We start from the raw sequence: 18924 nt of genomic DNA, 5'->3' as shown, positions 1-18924 counted from the left end.
TTTGGATTTTTTTTAAAAACCCTGAATTTAAGTAATTTCATGCGATATTCAAGAACACTAGTGACGGAAAATCAACAAAATATGGCTGGGAAATGATTTGAAAATATTTTTTACTTGTTTTACAGAACAATCATTGCAATGTCAAAACTCAGGTTTAACATGATACCCAATACAATTGCTCGTTTTCATGCTGCATTCAAGAACAGTGGGACAAATCACCACTTACAATCTACTAACCTGTGTTTTGTCCTTTTGCAGAAAACCCTCTCAGATGGTGATTGTAAATATTTTGATTTTTCTGAATTGTCCCAGTTTTCTTCACCTAACAACCTATCTATCCCCAGGTGCATGTCTATCGATGCCAGGAACATACAGAACAATTAGACACTCTTCCACAAGATGGCAATAGCGTGCCATGGTATTTTTTTTATATATGTGCCTATAAATACTTCCATGTTGCATTCAGGGAAACCAGGACATTCGTTTTGGTAAACAAGATGTAACATGAATGAAATGCATTTTCTAATCTTGACTTACTTTTTCTAGTCAAATGAGTGAAATTGCCCAGGTTTATGCAATGTAGCGTAATCATTCCTGAGGGGTGGAACGATACGGAAGCATCGATGCCTAATGAAACGCAAGGAGTGATACGGTCAGGAAGCGCTCCTTTGGCCTGCCACATTTGACATCCATATTCCTTTCTGCAATTTATGCATTGAAAAATAAGACATTTATTTTGGGGGTCAAATGTGACTTTTAAGCAACAGATTATGAAACACCGACACAGTATCATTGCAATGTCAATACAGTCTGTGTGTCACACACTGTCATTATTTACCCATAACTACTTCACAGTCACCCACATCGCACTTCACTACATTGTCATTATTTACCCATAACTACTTCACAGTCACCCACATCGCACTTCACTACATTGTAGAATTATTTATTTTTATAGAATACTCAACATATTTTTGGCCCAAATTAAGTGTTGAATTAAGTTTTATATGTATAACAGAAGGCCGTAAACACTTAATGCTTTATGAAAATATTTGATTTATTAACAATCCTACTTTGCAGAGATTCATTGACCACTACAACCAATTGATCGTGCTAAACACGGGACGACTACATTAACTACATTTGCAGGCCAATTTAGTGATTATGAAACAGCAACACAGTATCAGGGCAGGGTCAATACGGCTAGTGAGTGTGCCAAACGCTCATTTACCCATCACTGGTAACCATTCTATCCCTTTACACACGTATGCTGCATTCATTAAAACTGGGGGGAAAAAGGATTTCCACGCATAACATGTCAAACGTACCATATCTTGACTTGGACTTTTTCCAAAAGGAAGTCTGAAATTTCCCAGTTTTATGTAATGCAACATATAATCAATCAGCTTGTTTGGACATTGTGGACGCATCCTGTGTCTGCATTCTTTTTTGGTCTGACGGTTTCCTCCTCTTGTATGTGATGATAGGCTTGTGCGGCGTGTGGATCATGGTAGTGTAGTTGATGGTGGGGAAGTATCCATCCACCAGCTCAAAGTGGAACAAGCGCAGCAAAGTGGACCAGATGGTTTTGATCTGAACGTAGGCGAAGTTCTCCCCGATGCACCGATGACGTCCTGGACAGTTTCAAGAAGTCAGTCATAGTATGTATGGTGTATGAATATTTATGTCCAGTTGTTGTCACCTGCACCAAAGGGCACATAAGCAAATTTCTCCCCAGCAGCAGGGTTGTCATGGAGATAGCGATCGGGGTTGAACTCCATCCTCTGCTGCCAGGTGTCTTCCAGGCGTTGGTTGACTGTCGGGGAGACGCACACCTGGTGGCCCTGTGGGATGGTGTAGCCGGATGCAGTCTGGAACATAAGAGTTAAGACTTGTTTTAATCCAAAATACATACACAAGTTGTTTTTTCTTTATTTACTTTAACATCATTTACTAAGTCTCCAGAAGAGGGCGACAAGTAGACAAGTTTTTCTTATTGACTTTTGAACAGAAGTAAACAACGTGATGGGCCACCAAGCCAAGATGGCTCCTGCATAGAAAACTGAGTGCGAACTATGAGTACGCAAGTGATCTAGATCTTCCTGCAAACAATCTAACAATGCAATGAAATAGATCCCTATACTCTTAATAATAAAAAAAAGGTTTGTCAAGTAATATAAAAGGATTTTACGTCGGAGTTCCCAGACATATCGAACAATCTGGTGCTCCAGACTTAATTCTACATGACAAAACAGATGGGAAATTGGGAAAGCATGGAGGTCTGCAACTTCTTTATGTGTGGCTGGGTCAAGGAAATTGGTATCAAGATAAATCATGCATGGACAAATCCCGGATAAATCAAGCATGGTTTTTGCTCGGGTAAGGTTGCATTTCATGATTGCGTCTACTACCATAATTGTTGCCGTTGTTGAACACGCCGTTTACGAGTAGCGTGTTTTTCCCCGTCTTTATCAATATATAACTATGGATGTCAATATTGTGTATGTGTTGAAAGCCTCATTTATGATTGCTGCCTTTGGTAAAAATGTAACCTTGCCTTACTCATAGAATTTGGTTGTTAGCTACAGTATGGGCCTGATTTACTAAGATCCAAATACCACGCACTAAGCAGCGTGAGCCATCTATAAAATAGCGTGTGCTATTAGTGGGACGTGTGATTTATTACGAGTGTGCAGACCGCCTTATTTAAATGAGGATTTTGCGTGTACTATATGGGGCATCAACATGGAGGCACTCTCAGTCACTGCACATTTATGATTGTTATGGTCCTACCTGTGGTGTTTTGCTATGTTTCCAAACATGGAGGAGACATGTATCACTTTGTATGGGCATTTAAAGGCCTACTGAAACCCACTACTACCGACCACGCAGTCTGATAGTTTATATATCAATGATGAAATCTTAACATTGCAACACATGCCAATACGGCCGGGTTAACTTATAAAGTGCAATTTTAAATTTCCCGCTAAACTTCCGGTTAAAAACTCCTTTTTTGTTCATTGCATTATGGAGAAAGAAGCTCAGCAAGCAAAGAAGAAAGTTGTCGGTGCGAAGCGGAGTATTTTGCGAGGGAAGTCAGCAACACAACACAGCCGGTGTTTCATAGTTTACATTCCCGAAAGATGCAGTCAAGATCGAAGAACTCGGACAACAGAGACTCTTACCAGGAGACTTTGACTTCGATACACAGACGCCTGTAGATAACTGGGACAACACAGACTCTTACCAGGATTACTTTGATTTGGATACACAGACGCAGACGTGCTACCGTGAGTACGCAGCTGTGCTTCCAAACATTGGATCGCTTGCTCGTACGTGCGTGTCACGTACGTAACTTTGGGTAAATATATAAGCTTTATGTACCTTGGGTTAGGTGAACTGTCCTTTGGGCTGAGTGATTGTGTGTGTTGTGCAGGTGTTTGAATTATATTGGCGGGTTATATGTACGGGAGCTAGCATAACAAACACCTAGGTGTTTGTTATGCGGTATTAATTTGTGGCATATTAAATATAAGCCTGGTTGTGTTGTGGCTAATAGAGTATATATATGTCTTGTGTTTATTTACTGTTGTAGTCATTCCCAGCTGAATATCAGGTCCCACCCGCCTCTCACAGCATCTTCCCTATCTGAATCGCTTCCACTCCCCACTAGTCCTTCACTTGCACTTTCCTCATCCACAAATCTTTCATCCTCGCTCAAATTAATGGGGAAATCGTCGCTTTCTCGGTCCGAATCGCTCTCACTTCTGGCCGCCATCACTGTAAACAATAGGGAACTATGCGGAAATGTTCAACTGACTACGTCACGCTACTTCCGGTAGGGGCAAGGCCTTTTTTTTGTCAGATACCAAAAGTTGCGATCTTTATCGTCGTCGTTCTCTACTAAATCCTTTCAGCAAAAATATGGCAATATCGCGAAATGATCAAGTATGACACATAGAATAGATCTGCTATCCCCGTTTAAATAAAAAAATGTCATTTCAGTAGGCCTTTAAGCAGCACTCGTGCAGTGCATCTACATTGACACATTATTATTTTTTTTTACCGCTGAAGGTGCATGGGTGAGAGGCTGCACTTAGTCTGCTCAATACACAAAAATGCATACTTCCATAAGTTTTTTTCATATAAGAAATATTTTAATGATGTATACTCTAGGATTTTTAAATGACGTTTGTTTTTTCCACATAAAGGACACCAAAAGGTTTGAATTGAATTTGTTGTAATCAACCCCTTAAGTCCTCTAGCAGCTACAAAATAATGTTGCTGAATAGAAGATATGTCCATTTTTTAAATTTTTCTGACCATCTAAAAAGGTTGACACGTATGACGGAGGATTTTCATCTATCCGTCGACTATCTGCGGCGCGAGCACTGATCCTACAGCCGTGCGTGGAACTGTCAGTGCACAGTTACTAAATGAAACGCAAAATAGTGCTTGCAAAAAGGTGATGAGTGTTGATCAATCACATTGCGTGCTGAATAATTATATCTGCATCCCCCAGCATTGTCTGTTTTGATGATCAGCGTATATATTGCAGATTAAGACAGAGACGCAAAATGGATCGCACGCCTTATTCTTCTCACTTAAGAGGCGCAATCCACTTTGCCCACGTTTAGTTGATCAGCTTTGCGTGCGCTATCAGGTTTGCACGTGTTTTAGTACACGCAAAGCTTTAGGAAATCAGGACCTGTGTGTCCAACCCCAACCTGGAGAAGATTTCACTTTGTCAGGCCTCTACCATCACACCTGTTCAACTTGGGTGTCCCACCTGAAGACTAAGCTTCTCTCCTGGGAAACTGAAAAGTAAAATAAAGTATCTTTCATCCACATTTTTATCAATCATCGCAAAATGTATCTTAACTTGATGGTTTAATTCTTAAACTGAATTTAACCTTTAGTAGGACTTCACACAATAGCTAATATTTACAAAACTGAAAAGTACAGTAGTCTTGAGTAACACAAAAACATTCTTCTTAAACTAGTTTATCATCAGGTCAGCTGAATCATGCCTCAAAGTTTCTGCATTCTCCACTCATTCTCATAGACCGAAAAACTTAACAGCACTGCCTACACTTTAGACATTTTCATTTTTTTCCCAAGTTGTTTTACTGTACCAACTAAAGGGAGTCAACAGTCCCCCCTGTTCTTTTAAATGCTGTGTATTTCATTGTGTTCTCTGACCAGTAAGCATGCAGACACTTGCAGCGTGAGGAAGTTGACGTTGATGCAAATAATGGTAGCCTACACATTTGTTTTCTTTAGCGTTTAAACGGGAAGAGCGACTGATAGCTCTTTTCAACGAAACAGCTCATTTGGACAGAACACCTGAAGCAGCAAATACAGATTAAACTTACATTCGGTAGATGTCACCATCATATAGCGTCAAAAACAAAATGTCTCCACTTCACTTTCTCCCAGGTGTTGACATGACGATGTAGAACACGTTAAATCATTAATTTTTTTAGAAATTCAGCTTCCTCATCTCACAATAAAAAACATCCGATTGGCCCACCTTTGTCGCTAACTCCCACCCTCTCATATTGTACGTTATTCAAGAACTGTGCGACCCCGGGAGGGACAAGCGGTAGAAAATGGATGGATGGATGGATTGGATATATTCCGAACTTGTCCCACCCATTTACAAGACAAAATTAAATATGATTGGATTTTGTTTCTGACAACTTTCAGTCTTTTTTTTGTTTTGTTTTGTTTTTTTAACATTTGTTTATTGATTTTTTTAGACACATTTAAATTACATGAATTTTCTAGCAAACATCAAATGCTTTTTTTCCCTCCCAACATGTAAAAAAAAATAAAAAAAAAATTATTTATGAAACCAGACGGCTGCATTCCTGAATGACCTTAGAGACATAGCAATCCAAAAGCACACAAAGGACTCATCAACCACCCACATTTCAATTGTGATTCAATCGGGGGTTAATTTTGTCAACTTGTAATACTTAAAACAACGCAATCGTAGAGTATTTTTCTTTGAAACAGGCAAAATGGCGCCTCATAGAGAACAGACGCCGACTGGACCTCATATTTAATGAGCCGGACGTGACGTCATGTAAATCCAAGCAATACTGTATTGTCTTTCACCAAGTCTCCACAGGATTGTTTTTTCCTTATTATATGTCGTATCTTCAGTCATTAAGTCTCCACAGGACGGCGACAAATATAATTTTTATTTTATATCCAGTATGGTCATTTACAAAGTCTCTACGGCAACGAGACAAGTCATTTTTTTATAGACTGTATCATCATTCACTAAGTTTCCACAGGCAAAGAGGTAAATATGCTTTACTAATTACACAACTATTGTACAGTGATATGCTTTCTAACATACAGTTTAATCAACTGTAACAAATACTTACATAGTTTGTTTTATTTTAATGTTTATTATTGTTGTTGATGTGTCAAGTGGACAAACATTTTTTACAAAGGTTAATTTTTGCGATTTTTTATTTTTTTTACTTTCAAGTGCTCATTTCTGACAGTTAATATAATTATTAATATTTTTAATCAGTAAACATTGTTTGTTTAAATATTTTTTTATGTTGGAACTACCTTAACAATGTACTTTCTCATGAAAAAATGTAATAATTCCTTGCTTTAACCTCCAAACTGGACAATAAAACTGCCTTTGTAGTCCGTGCTGACACCGTAGTCGATAAGCTTCTTCTTTTTCTCTATCTTCTTGTTATGGGACATTCATCCTCCACTGTTGCCATTTCTAATATAAAGTAGTGTAAAGTTCTTACTTATATCTGCCATGAAAGCGCTACACCATACCGGTGTAGTGAGTTTATATTATTCACCCAAGGAACTTTAGTTATTAGAGAGTTCCGGTCGGACGGTTTTTCACGGGGCACATTTCCGTTATTGATTTAAGTTAAGTCTGAATGTCCTTGCACGCTACACAACAAAGATGACGGGGAGAAGACGCTGCCGAAGGTGATCTACGTAAATAAGATCGCCCACAAAACGGCGCATCCTGAAGTGACGGTCAGAAAGCGGCTTGAAAATGATCTGTAAAACATAATATATGCAACATTTTGACCAAGGGACCACCATTACATGTTATGTAGACCAGTGGTCCCTAACCTTTTTGCAACTGCGGACCGGTCAATGCTTAAAAATTTGTCCCATGGACCGGGGGGGGGGGGGGGGGGGTGTATGGAGTTTTATTTTTATTATTTTTTTTTTTTCATTAAAAAATACAATCATGTGTGCTTACAGACTGTATCCCTGCAGACTGTATTGATCTATATTGATATATAATGTAGGAACCAGAAATTTTAATAACAGAAAGAAACAACCCTTTTGTGCGAATGAGTGTAAATGGGGGAGGGAGGTTTTTTGGGTTGGTGCACTAATTGTAAGTGTATCTTGTGTTTTTTTTATGTTGATTTAATTAGAAAAATAAAAACAAAAAATTTATTTTTTATTTCTTGTGCAGCCCGGTACCCGCAGCCCGGTGGTTGGGGACCACTGATGTAGACCACAAGGAAGTGACTCATTTAATGCGGTGCACCTTATATATGAAAAAAGATCGAAAATAGACCATTCATCGGCAGTGCGTCCTATAGTCCGGAAAATACGGTACATGCTCGGACATGCTTTTATTCATGTATCTCTTTTTTCCTGTCATTCCCCAGGAATCCACAAGAGGATGACAAATATGCATATCCAGTTATTCAGTAATTTTTGTATGAGTTATTGTTATTAGTGGCAGCTATATGAGAGAGGTCATGTGACATATTGGGAAATGTGTGACTTCTTACCTGAGCAGAGCGAGCCATCCTCATCATGGTCATGATGGGTGGGCGGAGCCTTAACGTCTCCTTCAAACAACGCTCCAACAGGCCGAGATCCTTCAGCTGAGCACCACATGAATTAGTTTCTCATCTTAATTGTTTCCTTGGATTCAGTGTTACCTGGTCCAAGTCGAGAGGGGGCAGGTTTTCCCCGCACACAGTCTGCTGCTCGGCATAACAGCGCTCCTGCAGGACTTGATCCCGGGCCAGGAAGAATCCCATCCAGGCACTGGTGGTGGAGGACGTGTGCTGACCCGCCAGCAGAAGGCCGATCAGCATGCCTGAGATCTCGTCATCAGACAGCGGACGTCCGTCCCTACATGGAGGTGTCACATTCTACTTCATCAAGCAGCTTTCAATGAAAGAAAAAGGTAAATTGGATGACTTTTACAGTTTGACTAATTTACTTGTAGGTGGCGTCGACGAGCGTCTGAAGGATGTCGTCCATTTTCTTGCCGGAGCTTCGTCGCTTCTGGATCACCTTGAAGAAAATGTTCTTGATCTCTTGGTGAGCTTTGTCACGCCTCCTAATTAGAGAAAATACATTTTGTAGCAGCGGGAAAACTTCATTTCATTTTGAAAACTAATTTTATCCAGCGTTTTTAATATTCATTGATTTTACCTTCAGTCAATTTGAAAACCATTTTAATTCTGCTTTTTTTTTAATAGTAATTTTAGATTAGATTAGATATATTGGTCTTCACAGTAACATTTTTCATAGCAAACAATATAACAAGAACACCACCGTCTAGCTCAGAGCTGTGCAAATATTTTGACTCGGGGCCACATTGAGAGAAATAATGTGTCTGGGTGGCCAATGTGTATGTGTGTAAAAAATAATTATACACATTTAGCTGTAAAAATCACACAGGATGTGTGTTTGGGTCCCTTTTTTTTCTTCAGGAACAGTAATACCAAAAGTCACAATGTCTGGTAGAATTCTAAAAAAGTTATGACGGACCACCTCAAAAAAAACGGAATGGAATTTTACAGTTTTTTACTGAATGGGACACCCAAAATGTACATTTAAAATAAAGAAAGTGTGATTTACAATAATAACTATGAACAATAAAACACTGAATATTAACATATTTTACTTCTCAGACCAGCTCCTCGGTAGACATCTTTTACAATCCAGCAAAACAACAACAAAATGTAACAAACAGCAAAATATTAAAGCAAAGGGTAAAAAACACCTACAATATGATGTATTATCACTTTTATGCAGAATTGTGTTATAAAAATTTGCTTCAGCATCCTGACATGCGTTTCGGGCTGGCTGCTCTGAAAACAAACCCCGCCCACTCTGCTTTGTTCCTCGTCTGAGCTGCTGTGACGTAGATTACCGTAATAACTCCTATAACAACTTAAAAGCGCGGATTTCAACCATTGAAATACTTTCTATATTCAAGACTTACGGTAAGTTAAAAACAGCAATGCACATCATAATGGCAGATACGGTTTTGATGTTAAAGGTCTACAAAAATTATCCAGAACATCCGGCGGGCCGGATTGAAAATCTTAATGGGTCGCATGTGGCCCGCGGGACGTATTTTGCTCAGGTCTGGTCTAGCTTATGGTAGGATAGGATAAGACTTAATTTATCCCACAATGGGGAAATTAAGTCTATCCTATCCTACCATAAGTTAGATGTTACCATTAGTGGTTTAACAAAACATTTGTTTGACAATTATCTCTATTTTTCACAATTACAAAATGTATGTAATAAACATTTTGACCAGCCTGAATAAAATTATTGGTGTTTACTGCTGTCACTCACCCGGTCTCAGAGGGAGCTCGTGCACACATACAAAAACAGTCCAAGAGAAGCAACAAACAATTTGCAGTCATGTTGTTGTTATGATAGAATATACATTCAATGACAGCTAACGCTAGCTATCCACATTGCTATTATTGGCTAACAACACCTGAAGCTAATGCGTGTGCATGCGTTATGTACGTATATATTTACGTCATTATGTACAAAAAACCTAACAAGGATGTGTCGAATACATTGGAAAGTTGGCGTCCTCGCGGCATCTGTGTAAATGTTGCAAACAGCCCCTTTAACTTTCAAAAACTGCGGTTTGTATAAAAATAAAGAAAATATAGTTTTTCCATATCTGGTAATTAAGTAACTTTTTTAATATTCAGATTATTTTCAGCTAAAACAAAATAAATTATAAAATTAGGAAATACAGGCTCCAGCACCCCCGCGACCCTGAGAGAGACAAGCGGTACAAAATAGATGGATGGATTTTTTAAAAAATCTAAAATATTTCTCTTTGTGCTCAGTGTAATTTTAATATTCAGATCATTTTATACTTAAAATAAATGATATGATTAAAAAATATTTAAAAATGTCAATCAAAAATTGTGTTGGGTGTATTTATTTTCTCCAAATCTAAAAAATGTTTAATCCAAAAATACATAATCATTTTTAGAATGTGCCGCGGTTCGTTAAAAAAATGAGCGGCAGGCCGCGCTTTAAGATACCCTTGCTCAAGCCTTTAAATAGACCCCGTTTTAGACTAGTTGATCTGCCGCTTTTCTGCTGTCCCACATCTCCTACCTGGAGAGGACACCCGGTGACCAGTTAATTTCTGGAGAGGTACCAGTCTGGGTGGGGGGTCCTGCTTTGGAAATCATTTGTACCCCTTTCAGAGATCACATTTAGTTCCCCTTAAACATCCTCATGTTGCACAATGAAATGTAAGCATAGGATGAAGTGTGCATTCCTGTAACTTTCTCTAGTAACAGCATTCCATGATTAATATCAATAAATTAACATTAATAATAAATGACAGTAGAATAAGCACACGTATGACTGAGGAGTCATAGTGTAACTTTGTGTGGTGTTTGAGTTGTCCGACTTTTTGTGTGGCCAAAAACGCACCAGTGGTTTAGTGGTATGCGTGTCGGTGACAGATGACAAGTTGGTTTTGGCTTGGTTTGTATGGCAGAAAATGACTAGTTTTTCGAGATAGAAGTGTTTTACTCATGTTTTTGGTGTGGTTATGGCCGAATATAAACAGTTTTGCTCAATAAAGTGATCGATACAATTCCTGTCCTCGAAGCATCTCGATAGACGTTACAATAATTGAACGGTGTTCAATTGAACGGTGTTGACAAACACCGTTAGGGCCGCTTGTTGTCACTGTCACTCAAAGTTGCATTGCAAAATTACACAGAATAAATGTGTTTATTTTGTTTAGAATTCAGATGGGATTTGATTTGGTGCGCGGCATATATTTGCTGTGCGAAGAGGACGCTTGAGCAGTGCGCAATTGCGCAGGCGCGCACCTTAGAGGGAATGTTGCTCACAGGGCACAGAGGAGGCATCAGTGCGACACAGTTCGCGTATCGGTCACGTGACCAAAACAGCTCATGATCGGTCACGTGACTTTCTAAAAGCGGTACGCGCACCGACACAGGCTTTCGCTCTATGAGCTCGACCGATGCATCGGTGTTGCTGGACCCATCACTAGTAGAATCATATGATATGGCAGGTTCTATAATGTTTACCGTCACCTTGACGAAATGGCATAAAGAGTAAGATGACAATATAATGTAAGTTGGACAATGACGTACAGAACAGAGGAGATTTAGTTCATTTTTTTTATTTTGGTTTTAAGCGATTCTTTTTTTTTGCTAGACAAAACATCTCCATCACCCAGCTATTGATTTCTTGTGGCTGGTTAAAAAAGAATTAATACAGAATTCGTTGCTTTATTAAACGTAAGGTTAACAGTGATAAACACATTTGATAACTGACGTTGCCGAGAATCATACCCACGTCATGTGGCATTAAAGGTGTTTGCAGCGAAAGGTTTGCTGGTAGGACCAACACAAGTTAGCCATTCAATATTCTAACAAAGCAGAAACCGGTTTGAATTAAGTTTGCTGTCATTCTTTGATTCTATTGGCATTTTAAAAATTATTTTTATTCTCTATCCAGATTCCGAACTGACCACAACTCTCAAAAGCCCACATTTTCAATAGAGCTTGGGCACTTGGTTGAATCTCCCCTTCCATTACTCGACACACGCCTCGAAGCCTCGGCACATTTCGCTCCTTCACTAGAAATTACGATTTTTGTGTATTTTTGTCGTCTAATTCGAATAAATGTACAGCCCTGCAACTGACAAACTCAAACTTTCTTGGAACAGCAGACTCCTCTTTCCAAATACACTAGATGTTTTGTTACTGGGAAACCCGTACAGTCCCACCTGAAGCTGGGCAGCGGCAGCCATCCGGGCAGCAGCCAAGCAGCGTGGCTGAAGCCTCCGTCCAGGTCTGCATACAACTGGGCCACGTGCTCGTCCAGCATGGCGCGGATCTCCTTGCCGTGGAGGCAGCTGCTGGCCGTCAGGATGATCAGCTCAGACAACGCTTCAAAGAGGTCTGACAAGAATAATTCACATTTACATTCACAATTTTTGACTGGAAACCTTCAGAAAAACGATCTAAAAACAAAAAATACGACAGTGGATTAAACTGACTGGCTGTAGATAAGAGGTTAAAAGGTAAAAAAAGAAAATTAGCAATTTGAACATTTAAAACCATTTTTTTTAACTACCGGTACCTGGATCTCTTTCGATTTACTTATTTATTTATTTTTACCTTTTACCAAATCCAAAATATTACAATGTGATATTTTAATAGACCAGACCTGGGCAAAATACGGCCCATTAAGATTTTCAATCTGGCCTGGCGGACGTTCTACATAATTTTTTTGGACCTTTAACATCAAAACTGCCGCCATTATGATGTGCAGTGCTACTTTAAAATTACCTTAAGTCTTGAACTATAGAAAGTATTTCAATGGTTGAAATCTGCGCTTTTGAGTGTTATACGCGTTATTACGGTAATCTACGTCACAGCACTCAGACGAGGAACAAAGCAGAGTGGGCGGGGTTTGTTTTCAGAGCAGCCAGCCCTAAACGCATGTGTAAGGAACAAATGCCGAAGCAAATTTTTACAACACATTTCTGCATAAAAGTGATAATATATCATGTTGTAGGTGTTTTTTACCCTTTGCTTTCATATTTTGCTGTTTGTTACATTTTGTTGTGTTTTGCTGGATTGTAAAAGATATCTACAGAGGAGCTGGTCTGAGAAGTAAAATATGTTAATATTCAGTGTTTTATTGTTCATAGTTATAATTGTCAAATTATTGTTTTCAGAGCAGCCAGCCATAAACGCATGTGTCAGGAACAGATGCGGAAGCAAATTTTTACATAAGATTTCTGCATAAAAGTGATAATATATCATATTGTAGGTGTTTATTACCCTTTGCATTCATATTTTGCTGTTTGTTACATTTTTGTTGTGTTTTGCTTGACTGTAAAAGATGTCTATCGAGGAGCTGGTCTGAGAAGGAGAAGAAGAGCGATGTTCATATGTTGTTAATATTAAGTGTTTTATTGTTCATAGTTAATATTGTAAATCCCCCTCTCTTTATTTTAAGGTACATTTTGGGTGACCCATTCAGGAAAAAACTGTAAAATTCCATTCTGTTTTTTTTGAGGTGGTCTGTCATAACTTTTTTAGAATTCTATAGGACATTGTTTATTTTTTATTAGTGTTCCTGACCCAAACACACATACTGTACAGCAGATTTATACAGCTAAATGTGTAAATATCATTTATACACACATACACATTGGCCCCCCCAGTCACATTTTTTCTCTCAATGTGGCCCCCGAGTCAAAATATTTGCCCAGCTCTGTACCCCGCCTTCCGCCCGATTGTAGCTGAGATAGGCTCCAGCGCCCCCCGCGACCCTGAAGGGAATAAGCGGTAGAAAATGGATGGATGGATGTAACAGAGTGTAGTGGCTCCATATAGTGGTGACGTTTGTGACTTGCAGTTTCATCAACCCTTTGACAAAATGTTTGTAACTTCGTCAAAATTCAAGATAAAGTTGTATTTTTAGTCCATAATGAAATTTGAAGATCTAGTGTAAACACATAAACACACATAATATGTATAATAATAATAATATATAATAATAAATGACAAGTTAAGGGATCTTACTTTTCTCGCCACTGTCTCCCCATCTCTGAAAATACTCCACCGTCTCCGCCTCGATGATCTTGACGTGTTCCTTAAAGCGTGCGATGTTCAGTCCCGTCTTCAGCATCTTCTTTTGTTCCAGAAAGACCTGCAGCACATTTTGTAAATCCATAAGGCTCCTCCAAACTGGACCTGGCTGTACACTTGTCGTGTTTGTGTGTGGACACCAGCGATGTTTACCGGGTTGGAGACATCATAGGCCACGCCTTTGCCAAACACGGGAGTGGTCAGTCGGGAGTAAACGTCCTCGGCGTTCAGGTCCTCGTTTTTGCTGTTGAAAAGCAGCGTGGCGGCGTCGCTTCCCAACAGGTACGTGAAGGTCTTGCCCACCATGGTGAAGCTAAATACTGGGCCATACTGTGAGAGATTAGCCCAGCAATTTTTCAGTTTACTAATTATTGTTTGGGCTGTACCATAACACATTCAATAGGAATGATGTTCATGAATGCAAATTATATACAAAACCCAAAACCAGTGAAGTTGGCACTTTGTGTAAATCGTAAATAAAAACAGAATACAATGATTTGCAAATCCTTTTCCACCTATATTCAATTGAATAGACTGCAAAGACAAGATACTTAACGTTCAAACTGGGAAACATTGTTATTTTTTGCAAATATTAGCTCATTTGGAATTTGATGCCTGCAACATGTTTCAAAAAAGCTGGCACAAGTGGCAAACAGACTGAGAAAGTTGAGGAATGCTCATCAAACACATTTTTGGAACATCCCACGGGTGAACAGGCTGATTGGAAACAGGTGGGTGCCATGATTGGGTATGAAAGCAGCTTCTATGAAATGCTCAGTCATTCACAAACAAGGATGGGGCGAGGGTCACCACTTTGTGAGCAAATGCGCGCGCAAAAACAACATTACTCAATGAGCTATAAGGAATTTAGGGATTTCACCATCTACAGTCCTCAACATCGAAAGGTTCAGAAAATCTGGAGAAATCACTGCACTTAAGCGGCAAGGCCGTGAACTTCGATCGCTCAGGCGGTACTGCATAAAAAAGCTACATCAGTGTGTAAAGGATATCACCACATGGGCTCAGGAACACTTCAGAAAGCCACTCTCAGTAACTACAGTTTGTCGCTACATCTGTAAGTGCAAGTTAAAACTCTGCTATGCAAAGCGAAAGCCATTTATCAACAACCAGAAACACCGCCGGCTTCGCTGGGCCCGAGCTCATCTAAGACTGATAAAAAGTGGAAAAGTGTTCTGTGGTCTGATGAGTCCACATTTCAAATAGTTTTTGGAGACTGTGGACGTCGTGTCCTCCAGACTAAAGAGGATCTGGACTGTTATAGGCGCAAAGTTCAAAAGCCAGCATCTGTGATGGTATGGGGGTGTATTAGTGCCCAACACATGGGTAACTTACACATGTGTGAAGGCACCATTATTGCTGAAAGGTACATACAGGTTTTGGAGCAACATATGTTGCCATGCAAGCAACGTCTTTTTCATGGAGCCCCCTGCTTATTTCAGCAAGACAATGCTAAGCCACATTCTGCATGTGTTACAACAGCATGACTTCGAAGTAAAAGAGTGCAGGTATTAGTCCAGACCTGTCTCCCATTGAAAATGTGTGGCGCATTATGAAGCCTAAAATACCACAACTTGTTGAACAACATAAGCTGTACATCAAGCAAGAATGGAAAATAATTCCACCTGAAAAGCTTCAAAAATTGGTCTCCTCAGTTCCCAAACATTTACTGAGTGTTGTTAAAAGGAAAGGCCATGTAACACAGTGGTAAAAATGTCCCTGTGACAACTTTTTTGCAATGTGTTGCTGCCAGTAAATTCTAAGTTAATGATTATTTGCATAAAAAAAATGAAGTTTCTCAGTTCGAACATTAAATATCTTGTCTTTGCAGTCTATTCAATTGAATATAAGTTGAAAAGGATTTGCAAATCATTGTATTCCGTTTGTATTTACGATTTACACAACGTGCCAACTTCACTGGTTTTGTAGTATACTTTTCATTAAGTACAAAAAAAAAATAGATGGCAGAAAATACATTAACTATTTTGTAATTGTGTTCTGTACTGTTTACAAATACATTTAATTTTTTGTTTTCTGTATAATGAAATATATTTAATAAAAGGATCATATACACAGTAATCTAAAATCTAGAATGTTCAAATTTAAGCTTAAAACAATTGTGCATATGAAAAGTGAAAGTATTCTATCTACAGTATTTGATTGATTTTTAATTAAGATTGTTTTTAAGATGATTGTATTTTCAGATTTTAATTTGAGTTATGATTTTATATCTTTATTTTTGCCTTCTTTAAATTTTCTGTAAAGCATTTGAATTGCCTTGTGTATTAATTGTGCTCTTTAAATACGATTGCCTTGCCTTGCCTAGAGTATACAGAACCCAATTTATTGGCCAAGTATGTTTAACACACAACTGGTATGTATCATACATTTAAAAAGTTAAAGTACCCATGATTGTCACACACACACTAGGTGTGGCGAAATTATTCTCTGCATTTGACCCATCACCCTTGATCACCCCCTGGGAGGTGAGGGGAGCAGTGAGCAGCAGCGGTGGCCCTGCCCGGGAATCATTTTTGGTGATTTAACCCCCAATTCTAACACTTGATGCTGAGTGCCAAGCAGGGAGGTAATGGGTCCCATTTTTATAGTCTTTGCGATGAGGTGGCGACTTGTCCAGGGTGTACCCCGCCTTCCGCCCGAATGCAGCTGAGATAGGCTCCAGCGACCCCCCGCAACCCCAAAAGGGACAAGCGGTAAAAAATGGATGGATGGATGGTATGACTCGGGTTTGAACTCACAACCTACCGATCTCAGGGCGGACACTCTAACCACTAGGGAAAATATTGAATAAATAATATATTAGTAAGAGATTATACATACAGTAATAATTATATCAACATTCAAAAATTATGAATTATGTGTATTTATAACAAATGTTAATATTTATTTTCTGTTTAGTTAAATATATGCTATAAAATGATCATGGACAGTACAAGTCTACTGTTTGTGTAACTGTTAAGTAGAGGTGGGGGAAATAATCGATTTTTAGATGCATTGCAATTCTGACATGGATGATTATAGAAACCATTAGTAAACGTCAATCGATTTATTTATTGTAAAAAAAGTAATGCAGACAGTCCTAAAATTTGGCTGACTGAGGCAATCCGATCAGCTCCTCTTATGTTCCAGTTTCACACACATTTTAATTAGTTTAATAAATGGGAAAATTAATCGAACTGTTTCTTATTCCAAATTAATTGTTTTTTTAAAGTTGCGAGTGATATATTTATTTTAAAAACTGCAACAGTATACATAAATTAAAGATGCATCAATAATCAATTTTTTACTGAATCATAGCTGCTGAATTGTAGTCGAATCGTGAGGTGGCCAAAGATACCCACCTCTACTGTAAAGTATCATTAAATTTAACAAATAAAATGATATATTATTAATATGCAATACATTTTTTAGTATGATTAAATGTTTATTTTAAGTAAACAAAAATGAATGAATGGTATTTATAATACATTTGAATATTGTTCTGTATAATCAAATAATTGAAATAATTGATCACATATTACACAATTACACAGAATGTGTAAATGTTATGTATGATTAAATAAAAATTATTCAGGAATTACATACAATAATATATAAATAAATTAATATTTTTAACCGGCATTATTATTGTTCAATATATTTTTTCTGTATTAAAAATAACTTATCACATATTTGTTGTTAAATCACATGTATTCACAATAATTTTTTTATATAAAATATGTGCAATATCATATATTCAACAAAAGTATTCATGTATAGATTGTTTTTAATATTTATATTACTGTATTAAAAGTGCAATGAGTGAAAAACAGTCAAGTTTTTAATTACTAATAAACACATGCAGAATGATAAGCACTATATACAGCAGGTATAACTGTGTAATACGTAGTTTGGATATTATTTTTATTAGACTGCATAGAGGGATAATAGACACATTTCTAAAAACAGCTCATTAACAAAAAGCGTGAACTTACTTTCTCATAAGCATTTTCCAAAAACTCAATAGGACTTTTCCCAAAAGCAATAGCATGGCCTAGGAAGGGCACACTGGAAGGAATGAAAGGTGGATATTTCTGCAGACAAAAAAATACAAAATACAAGTAGAAATTTTGTAGAACATTCAAGCAGGTTTTTTACAGTACCACATCTTGCAGAACAATATCTTCGATACAATATGCTTGATATACTTACCACATCTTTGTGACAAGTTTGTCTGCGAAGTACTTTGCTATACAAATAACCCAAAGTCAGAGTGATGACTGAGGCAGCCAGAACCCCTGAGGTTAGGTTGTCGTTCATCTTGCCAACCGTGTCCATGAGCAGCTTACTGCTCATATGATAAAAGTACATCGACATGTTTTAACTCAACTGAAAACCTGGTTTTAATGCTCACTTCTTTTTTAGGGTAATAACATCTCACTACGATAATCCAAGACGAGTCGGGGAAAAAGACCGCTGGTGTCGTTCACCCTCCAAGCCTACCTGTTAACGGCGGGCCCGCCCCCGCCTGACAAGAGAAGCTCGCGATTGGCTGCTGTTTCCGTGTCGCTTAAACAACGCCATCTGTGATTGGCTGCTTTCGTCTGAACTGATGTGGGGCTATATGATGTCACACGGTTTACTTCACAAAATATTAAAAATAGAAAATATTCAAATACGTTTAATACGAAGAACTACGGTATGGTAATTCGAACACAAATATCCTTTACATAGTACGCGTCAGTAGCTAGCGCCAGTCAAGCATGTCCGCATTAATCGGCAGTCACTCGTAGTAGAGCAAGGGTGGGCAATTAATTTTTACCGGGGGCCGCATGAGCAACCCGAGCACTGCTGGAGGGCCACATCGACAATATTTCAATTAAATTTTGCTCAATATTATTTTTGATATATACCGTAAGATAAATAATAATAATAATAATAATAATAGTAATACTTCAAC

The 18924-nt window shown here is 38.3% G+C and overlaps 1 protein-coding gene across 1 annotated transcript; it reads right to left on the bottom strand.

The window, feature by feature from the left end:
• Positions 1-128: 128 nt before the first annotated feature.
• On the bottom strand, positions 129-18509 carry LOC133650412 (lanosterol 14-alpha demethylase). Its single transcript, XM_062047627.1, has 10 exons — positions 18177-18509; positions 17960-18058; positions 14100-14276; positions 13881-14007; positions 12071-12245; positions 8249-8368; positions 7962-8157; positions 7809-7904; positions 1703-1871; positions 129-1634 (listed from the first exon to the last, which is right to left on the bottom strand). Exons 1-10 carry the CDS (start codon positions 18339-18341, stop codon positions 1399-1401), a joined length of 1560 nt encoding a protein of 519 aa, XP_061903611.1. The 5' UTR covers positions 18342-18509; the 3' UTR covers positions 129-1398.
• Positions 18510-18924: the final 415 nt, after the last annotated feature.

The sequence above is a fragment of the Entelurus aequoreus genome, linkage group LG05 (assembly GCF_033978785.1).
Source record: "Entelurus aequoreus isolate RoL-2023_Sb linkage group LG05, RoL_Eaeq_v1.1, whole genome shotgun sequence".
In the NCBI taxonomy this organism is placed as follows: Eukaryota; Metazoa; Chordata; class Actinopteri; order Syngnathiformes; family Syngnathidae; genus Entelurus; species Entelurus aequoreus.
The sequence above is the reverse complement of the archived record's forward strand: the minus strand, read 5'-3'. Positions and strand labels throughout refer to the sequence as shown.

Coding starts and splice junctions, on each gene's coding strand:
- LOC133650412 (XM_062047627.1), bottom strand. CDS start 18,341: ATGTCGATGTACTTTTATCATATGAGCAGTAAGCTGCTCATGGACACG. Junction 14,008..14,099: donor CCTATGATGTCTCCAACCCG/GTAAACATCGCT, acceptor AATGTGCTGCAG/GTCTTTCTGGAACAAAAGAA. Junction 12,246..13,880: donor GGGAGACAGTGGCGAGAAAA/GTAAGATCCCTT, acceptor TATTCTTGTCAG/ACCTCTTTGAAGCGTTGTCT.